This window comes from Pundamilia nyererei, unplaced genomic scaffold, assembly GCF_000239375.1.
Source record: "Pundamilia nyererei isolate P.nyererei 1_Seehausen unplaced genomic scaffold, PunNye1.0 scaffold00161, whole genome shotgun sequence".
Taxonomy (NCBI): Eukaryota; Metazoa; Chordata; class Actinopteri; order Cichliformes; family Cichlidae; genus Pundamilia; species Pundamilia nyererei.
In genome coordinates this window covers 706,952-720,697 of record NW_005187562.1, presented here as the reverse complement: position 1 = coordinate 720,697, position 13,746 = coordinate 706,952, and the positions used below count along the sequence as shown (strand labels likewise).

The 13,746-nt window shown below is 39.8% G+C and overlaps 1 protein-coding gene across 1 annotated transcript in view; it reads left to right on the top strand.

The window, feature by feature from the left end:
* Nucleotides 1–13,746, top strand: part of nbas (NBAS subunit of NRZ tethering complex) — a 186,909-nt gene that overhangs the window by 167,174 nt on the left and 5,989 nt on the right. Inside the window, exons 49-50 of the mRNA XM_013913956.1 lie at nt 2,829–2,976; nt 6,483–6,617. Coding sequence (XP_013769410.1) covers nt 2,829–2,976; nt 6,483–6,617 — 283 coding nt within the window. The remainder of the gene's footprint in view (nt 1–2,828; nt 2,977–6,482; nt 6,618–13,746) is intronic.

Sequence of the window (13,746 nt, the reverse complement as noted above, 5' to 3'; positions counted from 1 at the left end):
AAAAAAAAAAAAAAAAAAAAAAAAAATATATATATAAATGGAGCTGTACAGTGTTTGATCAGCAGCTGTCTTCCAGTACAGCAAACTTTGACTCCACAGTAGTTTCATCTGCTGAAAAGCAGGTAAAGCTTCTGAGTCTCTTGGAAAGATCTGACTGTGGAAATAGGCAATTACTGTAGATACAAACTGGTGAAGAATAGATTTTTATTTTATTTTTCATCTGGACTCTTTTGTCTATCAGTTTGAGTCCTCTTCAAGCTCATGGTGTCCATAAAGTACAAAAGAGGATAAAGTTGGTTGTGAATGGAGAAACAAATAAGTGGGAGATGAAAACAGTTTCCAACAGAAGAACATATTTTTTTAGCTATTGGCAGTTTAATGGACAAAATGAAAAACATTATTCAACAGTCCATTCATAATGGACACCAGGGATGTCATTAGATGTGTTGAGACACACATACACACAGACACACATATACATATTCAGTAGAGAAGCACTAGAAGAGATTAGGGGTTTGTTCAACTCTGCTGCTTCAAGGTCACCCCAATTTCCAATGAAACTCCACTGCTTTTGTGAGCCTGATAGCTACAGTCGGACCTCTGGGACAGTCAGCTATAATCATTTGTTTTAACCACAGACTGTTTTATCTGTTGTCTTGTTGCATCTGTCTTGTACATTCAAATGTGAGTGTAAAATCAGCCTGTACATATGTCTTTTTGGTTTTTTCTCATTTGTTTTGGCATCCATACTTTGTTAATTTGCTACAACATGAATAAACAGCAACTGCGCTGTAAAGTACTTACTCCAAGCCCGAAATTCTGCTCAGAGCCACATCTGCTCTGCATATTTTGTTCTTTCTTTCTTTTTGGTGCAGTGATGGCTACACGTGGAGCTCATAATTTGGAACACAAAACTCAGAATAGCTTAACCTTCAAACGCCTCATTTTAGATGCTGACTGCATGAGGACTTTATCTCTGTGCAGAACACATGGTTAACCTTAACTACTTGTCTGACTCAGCACTTAATCCTGGTCGGGATGGAAGTGTGCCATTGTGTGTGTGTGTGTGTGTGTGTGTGTGTGTGTGTGTGTGTGTGTGTGTGTGTGTGCGTGTGTGCGTGTGCGTGCCAGTATGAGGATTTGCTTCAGTGAGACCATAAGAGGCTGTTTTGGGAGCCATACTGAGTGTTGCATCTGAAAAGCTTCTCCTTTAGTCTGTCCGCATAAACTGAGTCATGATTCAAAGCACGAATGGAGGCTGGGTGTGACTCACACTGCACCCTTTGACAGATTTGGCGAGCACACAGACGCTCAAAAAGTCGCATGCAGCAGTACCTTCCTGTCCCCTGGAAAAGCACAGGAAGCAGTAGCGTGCCAGCAGCACAAGCGGATTCTGTTTGTTCCCATGGCCGTATCATCCAAAGGTGAAGCAGCTCGTCTGGACAAGACACCCCGGAAGTGGGATGGAGAGCTGCCTCTTCAGCTAACAGACAGACACAGGAGCCCTGCTGTTCTCCCTGCTGTCTCTTTATCGCGCTCTGTCTCTTTATTTTGACGGGCCTTTCCATCGTTCGCTGACACTCGGTTCTTTTGCAGAGATGCTCAAACACTCACAAGCCTACTTAAGAAAATGCTTAACCTCCTAATCTGACTCTAGAGTTTCTGCTTCCCATCATACGACCAAAGATCGGTCCGAATGCAAAACATTATCATTTGATACAAAGCGCATATTCATATCAGATTCCTCATGATCTCCTCTTCCTTTGCTCTCCCCTCAATATTTAATGCACTGCTTGTCATTTTAATCACATACACAACTTCCAGCAGCACTGGCGTGTCAACATGTATTTTCGAAGCACTCGAAGTGCCTCTACTTTTCTAACAAGTTCAGAATTTATTTATTTTTCTCCATACATTGTATTAATATTTACAACCTCACCAGGACTCAGAAATGTGCTTTGATTCCCCTCGTGTAGCCTGATGCAGATATAATGAGGCTTTGGTTTTGCATTAGACTACAACCTCCGCAGCCACTAAAATTAATAACTGTTGGCAGTTACAGAGGCACTAATATGACTCTGTGCCATGCTAAGGGTAATAGTAATAAAATTAATTACTTCAACAGGGTCAATGCATCAGTCATGGCATATTTAAACCGATAATGAGTTGTTCCATGGTTTTTGATTTTCGTCTTCCATGCCCCCGTGTATTGATAAAGATCCATGAAGGTTACACCGGTGTTTGCCGGCTTTGGCTGAGGGCGCGCATGTGCTCTAGAGGTGCTAGCAAAGGTCTTAAGAGCTAATGAAAGATTGTGTAAATAGTGTGATGCCTGTCACTGGCATTAACACAGAGGTGAGGGAAAATATAGCGTGCAGGTGTTTAATATTAATTGCACGAGAATATGTACTTAGATGTTAGTGTTGGAATGAATTTGTTTATCTTTAGGCTTCTTGATCACCCTCTCTGCTTTCTTAACAGCCTGAGATTTGAATGGAAGTTGATGCTGTTATTTTTGCACATTTTTGTACACTTTGGTGTATACGCAGTGATCATCTGCCAGTTGCTGTCTCACAGTATTACCATTTGGTCACATGGGGGTATGTACATAGGAATGGATGAAAAGCATTAGAGTAATTTTACATGTTGCACTTTTGTTCTTTTCCAACTTTTCTTGACATAAAGACACCATCAAAGGCAGCTGTTTTCCCTGTGTACTGTTTACCAGTGCATTTCCTCTTTATGTCAATCAGAGAGGACAAAGAAGCTCAACACAACTCTACACACAGACACACATTTGTAAGTCTTTGTTTCTCTCTTGTCTGCAGGGCAGAGTCAGAGCATAACCCCTGGGTGGTGCTAACCTCAGCCTTACTGACCCGCTGCAAGGGATCAGAGGTCAAAACAGACCTGGGTCAGCAGGTTGTCACCATGGTGAGATCTCTCTATAACAGCAAACACAAGCTGCCCGTGCAGGTAATCGGATAATACTCTGTATTTTTTGTTTGTGAACGTCTAGCCTTTTCTTTGTTGCAGTAAACTTGAAAGTGTGTTAAAGCAGTAAATCTTTATTTATTTCAGCAAAATTAAATTGATATGGAAATACATTCACCAAAGTACTGCATAAGAGTCCTCTTACTCACCTGTACCTCTGCATAAAATGAAAATAACAGCAAAAGAAAATTCATTTTTTATTTAATGCCAGCAACACCTTTCGCTCCAGTTAAACAAGGGCATGTTTACCACTGCTTTGCATCATCTTTTCTTTTAATAACACATAAAAAGCATTTGGAAACTGAGGATACTATTGTAGTGTTGAAAGTGAACTTTTTCCTCCCATTCTTGCTTGCTGTGGGAGTTCTCTTCTTAACAGATCAGGCTTCTTTTGTCATATTATTTTTATTCAGCTTCAAAGTGTGCCAAATGTTGTCAGTGCTTGAAAGACCTGGATTGCAGACAGGCCATTTCAGCACTTGCAGCTTTTTGAATTCACAGCTGCAGAAGTATGTATGGGAGTGTCTTGCTGAAACAAGCAAGAACATCTGAAAGGCAGTATATGTAGATGGTACAGCAACATCAACCCTCCTACTGACGTATTTCACATACACAGACTAATTGCTGTAACCTTAAGAATAATTTACTGCAAGAAGCAAATATAATTGCAAAGCAATATCAGTTATGTAATTATTATTGGTAGCACTTTCTATTACAGCTCAATAATAAAGGGGTAATAGTAGTGTAATAAGGGGGAAACAAGCTTGTAGCATGGTAAGTTATTATTATACAATTACCAAAGTAATAACCATGTACCGGTAATATCAAAGTAATATCATGGTAGTAACAGTGGTTACAGTTGAGTAATATTACCCTGAAATGTATGTAATTGGATTATAAGGGCCCCAAAACTGGGCGTAACAATGTCGAAATAGAGCTTGGTAATAAAGTGGTAATAGCAGGGTAACAAGGAAGAAACAAGAACGTAATAATGTGTCAATTTCAAAGTTATTACCAATCAATTACATGTGGTAGTTTCTGTGTAAAAAGCACAAAACAGACAGAAATAATAAATAAAAAGAAACAAAGAAAACCAGAAAACCCATACTCAAATATGATGAAACCAATCAGGGCAATTTTGAACCCCACAGAAAATAACTGAAGTAAACACAGATCCAGGCAGCGTGTCCCGAGTTTACCCCGCAGTTTTCTATACATGTTCAAAAGATCTCACCTGGGAGGCGCCCAGGAGGCATCTTGGTCAGATACCCAAACCACCTCAGCTGACTCCTTTTGATGTGTAGGAGTAGCTCCTCCAATGCTCCTTGCCCTGTCTCCAGGGCTGAGCACGAACACGCTTCACAGTAAACTCATTTCTGCCACTTGTATCTGTCATTTTATTCTTTTAGTCAATACACAGAGCTCCCGACAAACCATAGGGTGAGGGTAGGAGCGTAGATCGACCAGTAAATCGACGGCTTCGCTTTCACGCTCTGCTCCCTCTTCACCACAACAGTGTCCTTATCACTGCCGAGACCAATCTGTCTGTCAATCCCACTCTCACTCCTTAACATTTTTAAAAAGCACTGATCAAAGGACAAATGGAAAACAATGGTGTGGCGTCATTAGGAACAAATTGAGTGGCAAAAGTCAAAAACTTGGACCCACCTATAAGGTTTAACAAAAACTATCCCTCTGGGGCATGCATGGACCCAGAGGGTCAGTAGGATGAGACTTTAATGGTGCCTTCACAGATATTAAAGTTAGCCATACCATAAGCACTAATGAACCCCATTACCATCTTTTGAACTGCCAGATACAAAACCAGCCGTTCTCTGTTTCAGTCCAGAGGATGCAGGTTTATTTTTGCACTTGTGGTAAACTGATAAACTGTGTTCACTGGTTTTAAAAAGAGTTTGTGACCCCAAGCAGTGATTTCCATTACAGAATCTGTTTTTAGTGCAGCGCTGCCCGAGGGGCCCAAAATATCGGTTTCATAATTGGTTTTCAGCCTTTGGGTACAGAGATTTCTCTGGATTCTCTGAATCTTTTAATCATAATGTGTACAGCACCTTCAGTAATAGCACTATCAAGCTATTTTCAAGAATTATTATTCTAATTATTTTTAAATTATTTGTTTTTTTTTTCTTTCACAGAGTAGGTAACTCCTCCACATCTTTAAATCTCAAAGATTTGAATGTGTGTGGGATGTTTTTTATACTCAGTCGCGTCACTTACTTGTTTCTAATTAACCTAATTAGTCGTGAGCGCCTCTGCCCTGTCTTTTTAAAATGGAGTTATCTAATTATTTACTTAAGCAGTACACAACTTTTCCAATTGATTGTTATCCATAGTTTTTCTAAACATATTTCTGGCATCAAATTCAACATGAATCAATTTTTTTTTTAGTTGTGTGTTCAGATTTTTAACATTTGACGTGTTGTCTTTGTTATATTTTTACATTTTGGGTTTTAAGTGTTTGCCAATTATTTCATGAAGCTGTTTTGTTGTTGTTTATTTACAATTCATAGTGCTCTGGGTTGTATGGGCATTTGTATTCCACTTTATGCTCCTACATTACTTCATGTGCTGTTGTGTTTAATTTATATGTAAAAGTATTCCAGTGATAGAAGATAAGCACTGACATGGGACTCTGAAAGGTGCATGATCTTTGTTTTCATCACTTACTATTTTAAAATTAGTATGGCTCCTACACATCAGTTCATCTTTTGTCACCATTATTATATTTAGCTTGTTCACGCTCAGTAGAAACACGCTGCAGTGCCATCATTTTAACCAATATCTAAATACAGGAGGCTAAAGGTATTAAGCATGTAACCCACAGCAATGTGTTAGCATCAGCTCAGTGCTCTCTGCAGTGTACTATATGCACTAGCCTCCCATTGATATCTAACAGCTCCTAATGCTATTCATGCCCTGCTGAGCACCATGCAAGTGCTAAGCCAAATGCCATTCTGTATGTCTAGGGCCAGCTGACTGTGATATTAGTTTAGCACTAATGCTATTCAGTGTGAATAGGCTAGTGTCTGCCAGCCTGTCTAATATTAGTGTGGGATGGGGGGGTGGGAGGTGGGGGAGGCCTTTTACTCTGTTCTGAGCAGCTTTAATTTGAATCCGCTGGAATGAAACCGGCAGACCATGGGGGAGTCAGATTGCATTGTGATATCCGTACATTACTGGATGGGACTGTGTGTCTGGCGTGTGCATGTGTTTGTGTGTAAACCTTTTTAAAAGTATTAGGTGCCTCTACATTATATGCACATCGATTAACCTTCACTGTTCTCTCTGTTTCTGCTTCCCTCTTTTCTTCTCCCTTCCTCATTTTGACTCTGTCCCCTGATTGCCTTGTGCTATTCTCATCTCTGCCTTCGCTTTTGTCGTTCACCCTCTGCCTTTCATCCATTCATTTGCACATTTATCAATTCATCTTACCCCCTCCCAAATCTGTCTTTCTGTCTTTTTTTCAGTGTATTAGACACATAGCTACCCTGCTGCTCCAAAATCAGCCAAGCCTCCTGCAGCCGGCACTGAAACTGATGTCTGAAAGCTGTGATGAGCAACTGCTTCAGCTGACTCTTGATCAGATCAACGGCATGAGCACAGTAAGTGTCACTGTAATAGTCTGGAGAGTTTGTGTTCAAATGGAGACACAAAGGGGTTGGCTTTATGAACTGCAGATTGGCTGGTGACATTTTTGTTGTCACTTATCCTTTAAAATTGTAAAATGTAAAAAGAAAAAGTGCTTCACGGCTTCCTGGAGCTCAAGGAGGTGTTCCAGATTTCTTTTCTTCTTTTTAATCAACTGTTAACCCTTTAAAGCCAAGCATATCATAATTGATGCATGTGTTTTTGAGACTTCTACATAATCAGTGTGACTTTTTTTTACCCTCAAAAAATGATATAATTTGCATGACACATTTTCAATGACTAAATTGCAAAAATATGGCTAATGTAGCGAATGTGATACAAATTAAAACTCATATATGCAGATTAAAGTTTGATATATTTTCATATATATTTTGTCTAAAGGTTCAATGTTGTGGAAGTTTCCATTCAATAAAGCCTGCAGACAAACGGTGAGCGATCGCTAGCATCTTTAAATCAAAACAAGAACAAAAACCCAAGCTTGGTGAGAGAAGCCATCGCTGGGGCAGTCGATCAGTCTCTCCTGGCATGGCCCTGGGTTTAAATACTTCCTACAGGAACAAAAGGCTGTACACAGCTGTTTTCACACCTTTGGTCTTCTCCCAAAGAAAGTTCATACTCCCTTGCAATGTCTTGCATTGGTTGAAGAGACAAAAGGCTCTTCCCCCCCACCCTGGGTTCTTTGTGTGTGAATGCTTCCCCCAAACTTCCTGAGATACAATCACCCGGCTGTTCAATGGCATGAATAAGGTGTGTGACATTGAGACATGCTTAAACCCAGTGGCACCAAAGCATTATACAATAAAATAATATGAATAATACATAAATGAAAGAAATTCCTCTACATTCAACAAACGCTCCAATATCAAAAAATTAAAGATTTCTGGCAGTTATTTCATGGTTTAGGTTTTAAAAGGTTAAAACCCAAAGGTTTTCAGTGTGTAGTAATGGTGAAGAGCTCAAACTGTCTTAGCCCTGTCTGCCTAATAAATGGCTTAAAAAAGGCATCTAAATATCAAATTAGGTTAATGCGTAATGTGAATTATTTGTTTATTAACCTTTATGGCTTGCGCTTTAGAAAAAAAACTAGTGTTACCCATTGTGTTTTTGGAGCCTTAAGGTTTGCCTTTTGACCAAAAAAGTGTGACTGACTGAGAATCCAGAGACACTGCATGCTGAAAAGAAGATAATGGAAAAAGGTCTGGTCTGTTGTCTGAACATCCTCTTTCCCACAGTTTAAATTAAGTTCTGCTAAATAATTTCAACATCCTTACAAACCCAATTTCTCTACTTGCCAACTTGTCCTCTAGTTTTGGGAGGCCACCGTCAGATAAGAGCATAATCGTTCAAGACTGCGCAGGTCGCTCTCCACTGTTTCTTCAATCAGATAAGCAATTGTCACAAAGTGGGCTTCTCAGACCCAGCAGACCTTCTCTTTGTTCCTGGATCAGATAAGAGAAAGCCACACTATTAACTGACAGAGCCTCCATTAAATCAAACGATCAAGCTGCTATATTGGAACACCTGCTCTTAAACCTCAGTGAATAAGACAGCGGAACTGAGGAAAGTTAGAGTGCTGGAAGTGGTGAGAGAAAGGATTTGTGATTTAGATGTGGGAAGAGAAAGTCAAATGGAGCAGGAACGGGTGTTGAGACAGAGAAATGGGATGAGAATGGAAATTACAAGGACAGCAAATGTATAAATTGTAAAGTTGAAAAGGGACCCGGGCTACAGTAGATAGCACGCGGGAAAGACAGAAAAGATAAATCAGGTAGAGTTAGAGAAGGGGTATATGAATGGAGGAAGACTGGTGGCGTGTCGCTGCTTTGAGAAATAATCTTGCGTCTGCCAAGTAAAAGCTGAATGAACGGGGGCATGTTCGGAGCAGCACAGAACAGTGTTCATCTAAAGATAACATCATCACAGACACAGAAAAATTATCTTACATCTAATACATCTGATAGTGTGTTGGCTCCACGCTGCTCGCTGCTCATTGTCTGCATGTGCCTAGTGCCTTTGTGCATCCCTTCAAGTGTGTGAGTATTTCTGTGTGTGTGTGTATGTAGGACTTGTTTTGATTTCTACATGTTTTCAAGTGCATTGCTTCTGATTATTTAAACTTGCTTTGAAGGTTGTGTTCACACAAATGTTATTGCAAAAAACAGAATTTTGCAAAAAGGACGTTGTGTGCAAGTCTAGTATGTTTAGGCTTTGGGCATAATGAAACACTCAGTCTGATTCAGTACCAGCGCTCCTCATTGACTGTATTTAAAACTCGAAACTCATAATTTCCATTAGGTTACAGTAATTGGATAAACGAACTTAAGCTCTCGTGTGACATCGTGCACACGCTGAGAGCTGCCCACCATATTGGACGTGATACGACCAGCAGTTGTAAGGGAAAAATGTTTATTCTCAACTGGTCAGTGCTAGCTGTCATGAGGTTAAGGAAGTGGAGGCTGTACATTAATCAGAAGGTCAGTGGTTTGAATCTTAATGTTGAGGCAGTCTTGGGCAAAATACTTGTGCATTCGTGTGTGTGTGTGTGTGTGTGTGTGTGTGTGTGTGTGTGTGTGTGTGTGTGTGTGTGTGTGAGCTAAAAAACACTTAGGCTTAGAATAACGTGCTTGTATAAATGAGACATGTAGTACAGGGCACTTTTAGTGCTCAAGTTGTGTAGAAAAGCACTACATAAGTACCAATCCATTCAGAAACTACTGATTTAACTAAGTGAATCACTGTAAAGCTTAAATTATTTGCAAATGCAAAACTTTCTGAGCATGAAGTGTTTCCTTAGTTTAATGGGGAGAAAAATCTCACATAAAGTACTGCAAATAGTTTCTATCCATGCAGATAGATTTGCTTTTGATCTGCCAAGGGTTTAAAATATCCAGCTATACAGCAAAATATTCAACATTTTGGTTTTGGTGTATCTTTTTAAAACATCTGAAAAGTTACTTGTAAAAATGCAACTTGGGCCTTCAGAAGGAATTATCTTTGTAATCTACATTATCCTCGTAACATGCTGTTAACAGTTTTTAAATGCTTGCTTGTTTAATGCCAAGAAGTTCCAATAACATTTATTAGGTTTGTGAATAATTCATAGTGGCCGGAAAACATATATTACTGGAGCTGAAGCACAGCAGGGTTAAATTGTAAACTGTCCACATGGTTAGTTACCACAGCGTGAGCTTTTTCAATTAATTTGATTGTTAGCAAGTGCAAGACTGAATGTTGGCACTGGCCGTCTCCAGCGGACGTCCTCCCTTTACACTTCAGGATATTGCAGAGCAACTCTGCATCGACACTCTGAGCCTGTGGGAGAAATTACAACACCTGCAAAGTTTGGGGAGAAAAAAAAGTAAAGTCTGCATGTCGGCAATGATGATTCTCAAAATGAAAGTTGGGTCAGCTCATAAGGCGATGTTTGCCTTCTGCACAAGCCTGAGGTCCACAAGGAAGCTGGAAATTGCAGATGCACACAGGGATCAATCCAAAAACACTGCAGCAACAGAGGAAGCTGTTCATGCACAAGAACTCGAAGGGGACGTTGGTTAAAATTGAACTGGTGATGGTTCTTGGACTCAAGGAAATTTTTGACCACACCTTGTAAAGTTCATGTTGATCCACTTCTAAACGTGATGGCTTACACATACTGTTTCTATTTTAGCAGCTCTACAAATAGCCAGAACTTATCAGGAGTTACTGTGCAGCTGCTGTTAGCAGATCAGTATCTCAGGAGGAACAGAAATAATTGATTTTGGCTCAGCTTGATCAATCAGAAAATTCACTGAGTCAACAGCCTGTTAATTGACTGCAGTTACTGTTCAGTTACTTTTGGTTTGCATTTCATTGAGATTTTGTGTTTAGCCACGCTTTGTTTCACTCCATCATACTAGACAAGGTGCTGCTGCTGTGAGTTTTATTATAGTTCTCGTTTAAATAACTAGCCCGAGGTTGCTTTTTGGTCACAGTGAACCATACATTTGTTTGCATATGCCACTCTGAGTGATTGGCAGACTTTATCTTAAAGCACTGCCTACAGTTTTCTCCTGGCAAATAGCTTTGTATCTAGTATAAATCATTGTTTACATTGTTTTACCATCAAAACTTTTTTGCCACAGCTGAAGGTCCCTGAGGTTATCATTAAGAAAAAGAGATTAATTTAGAGTTTAATTAAGAAAATGTAATTAAGGGAAATCACTTGACCTAGGAAGCGAATTCAAAACAGTAACTGATTCATCCACAGTGAGATATATGTATATGTGCAGATTTTCTTTCACTTTTCCTGTGTCTTGCGTTGCTGCTGTGTGGTAGGTGAGTAAATGGGTATGCTGAGCTCTGCAGGAGGAGACCACAGTGGGCGTTGGAGAACTAAAGAATGGAGGAAAGGAGTGGGAGTAGTGCAGATTATTTGAAAAGGAGACAAAGAAGTAGAGAGCAGGTTATGGAGAAGGGAATGTATTCTTGATGCCGAAAAATATAGTGGAGGCTTTTAATTCTCTGCTTTCACACTGTTCAAGGTGTCGGCACACAAGTCTTCAGCTGTACTCTCTTCCATATTGTCCATTTCTCTCCTCCTCTTGAAGATGTATGGAGTTGGGAGGAGGGAGTCAGGAGTTAACACCAGCCTGACTAATGCGAGTTCTCCATTCTGTCTGTAAACACACACACACACACACACTTATACAGTTTCCTCTCAGTGCTGCAGCAGTCCCTGTGCCTTTTCAGCAGCTTATGTTTTTTTTCCAGGCTTTTCCATGATTCTACAAGGCTTACATTTTCTGTGTGGCACATGTTCGAGTCACAGTGACGACAATGGCATATTCAATAGCCTCGAAACTGCGGGTCTTTAGCCAAAAACCATAACATTTTCCATCTGAAGTGGCAATAGCAGGTTGTTTTGAACCACGGCTGTCTGTGGCTCAGTGAATTGATAAAGTTGTTGTCTGCAGATGACTGGTTTCAAAAAGAGAACCATGTAAAACTAAATTTGCTTTTGATGGCTATGATATTTTTCTGAAATGGGAAAAAAAAGTTGTATATTTCTGCGTAGATCTACAGTACTGTGCAATAGTCACCCATCATTTTATTATATTTTGATACGGAATAGGAAATAGGTACAAACATACATGGAAATATAGTATATAAGGCAAAAACAGAGTTTGTATCGGCAGTGGTAGTATGTTTGGGAACATTGTCATGCTGGAAAATTAAGTTGTTAAACCGACGTGTTCCAAACAGTAGGGTACACCTTTCGCCATCTTACAATGCTGTGATTGCAGCCATTCCCCAACTCTCTGTGAATGGTACTCATGGCCTTTGATCAGTGGGTTTTGGTCAGTGGTTGTTGATCAATGGTCATGAGAATTTGCATAATTATGTTTAAGGAACTGACCTCCCAGCCCATTGTTCCTTCAGTGGGCTGGTTTCAGGCATTATGCAAATATTCTGTTTATAAGATTTGGGGAAACCTGCAGTCAGCTGAGACTGAAGAAGTCACTTGGATGAGTGACGAAACGTTTCTCCCACAAAACACTACGTCCAGATGAACAGAATCAACGTTTGGAGATTTACTTTCCTGGATGATTGAGAATCCATCAAGACAATTGTAGATCAAATTTCTTCCATTTTGAAAAGATCCCCAACACTATTGGCTGAGATGCTCCTCAAACCATGACAGTCTCCACTGTGTTTTACAGACAGCTGTATACACTCACTGTTGTACCTCTTTCCTGATCTTTTCTGTACATACTCATGACAATTTAAACCAAAATTTGCATTCTTCACTTCACTTTATGTCTGTCAAACTGTTATTTGTGTCATTTTTCAACAAAATGTTAACAAATCACGTTTTTGCGACAGGCTGCACGTAACAGTACCAAAAGATGGCATTTAAAAATTGTCATGTGTTTGTTAGGTGTAGACACAACACTGGTTCATCCCTTGTTTCATAGATTCCTGCTTTGTTTGAGTGATTCTTAGGTGAGTTAGATGACTTGACAAACAAAAAAACATTCTTGTGAGAATGGTCAGGTACTAGGTACAGGTATAGTAGTGAAAAAGTAGCCAATGTCCAAAGAAAAACTTTGGAAGACCTTCAGAATCTCTCGGGACCTATTTTACCACTGTAAAAAATTACAAGTAAAACTGTCTCATTGGATGCAAAATATAAAGACTCAAGACTTTTGCATAGTCATGTAGTTTCTGTTGGTTTGAGTCTCAAAAGGAAAATGTACAATAATTCTGATAGTTAGGATAAATAGGCTGTTGGTTGAACAAACCAAGCACTTTAGTGGTGTCTCTGAGCTTTGGGGCTGTTTTCTGAATTTTTGCTCATGCTTTCAGTTGGATTAGAAAATCGTAGCCATTGTGAGGCTACTGAACCACTTTAGAGTAGCCACATTAGCCACAAGTGACCCGTTTGGTTCCCATGTGAAATTTTCCAGTAGCCAGAGTGCCTTCCAAAGCCTGACAGAAAAACAGCCAATCACAGGAGTGGCTCCCCAAACGCTGATCCAGTCTTGCCAAAATGATTCTGTGAAAATATTCACAGAATCAAAGAAAAGATGACATAGCCTAAACTAGATAGCTAGTTAGATAAACGTGCTGTGTAATGCACTGCTACAGTGGTTTGTGGGTTTACTTGTGTTTACCAGCCAATGATGGGCCAGTTTTAGTGGTAGTGCTTCATCTTTCCATCTTTTCTTTTTTGAATTTATTAACAGTTTTAATTCGAACTTGTGCTCCCTTGTGTATGTTTTTAATCAGTTAGAAAGAACTCAAAATCCCGTTGAAAGAGTTGGATGCACCTTGTCCATCTGCCCAGTGTAGTGAGGACAAAAGGGGCATGTGTGCTTGTGTTTGATTGAGTGATTATGTGTCTAATTGCTTGTTTAAGTGGGCTTGTTTACAGCTTTTTGTACCACATTGAACCTATTAATCTAGCTCTGTTTGCTTGCAGCTCACTGCGTTGATCCCTGAACTTCCTCACCGTGTGTGTGTGTGTGTGTGTGTGTGTGTGTGTGTGTGTGTGTGTCTCTGGTGTTGGATGCGTCAGAGCCCACTTTTATTTTTATTTTTTTG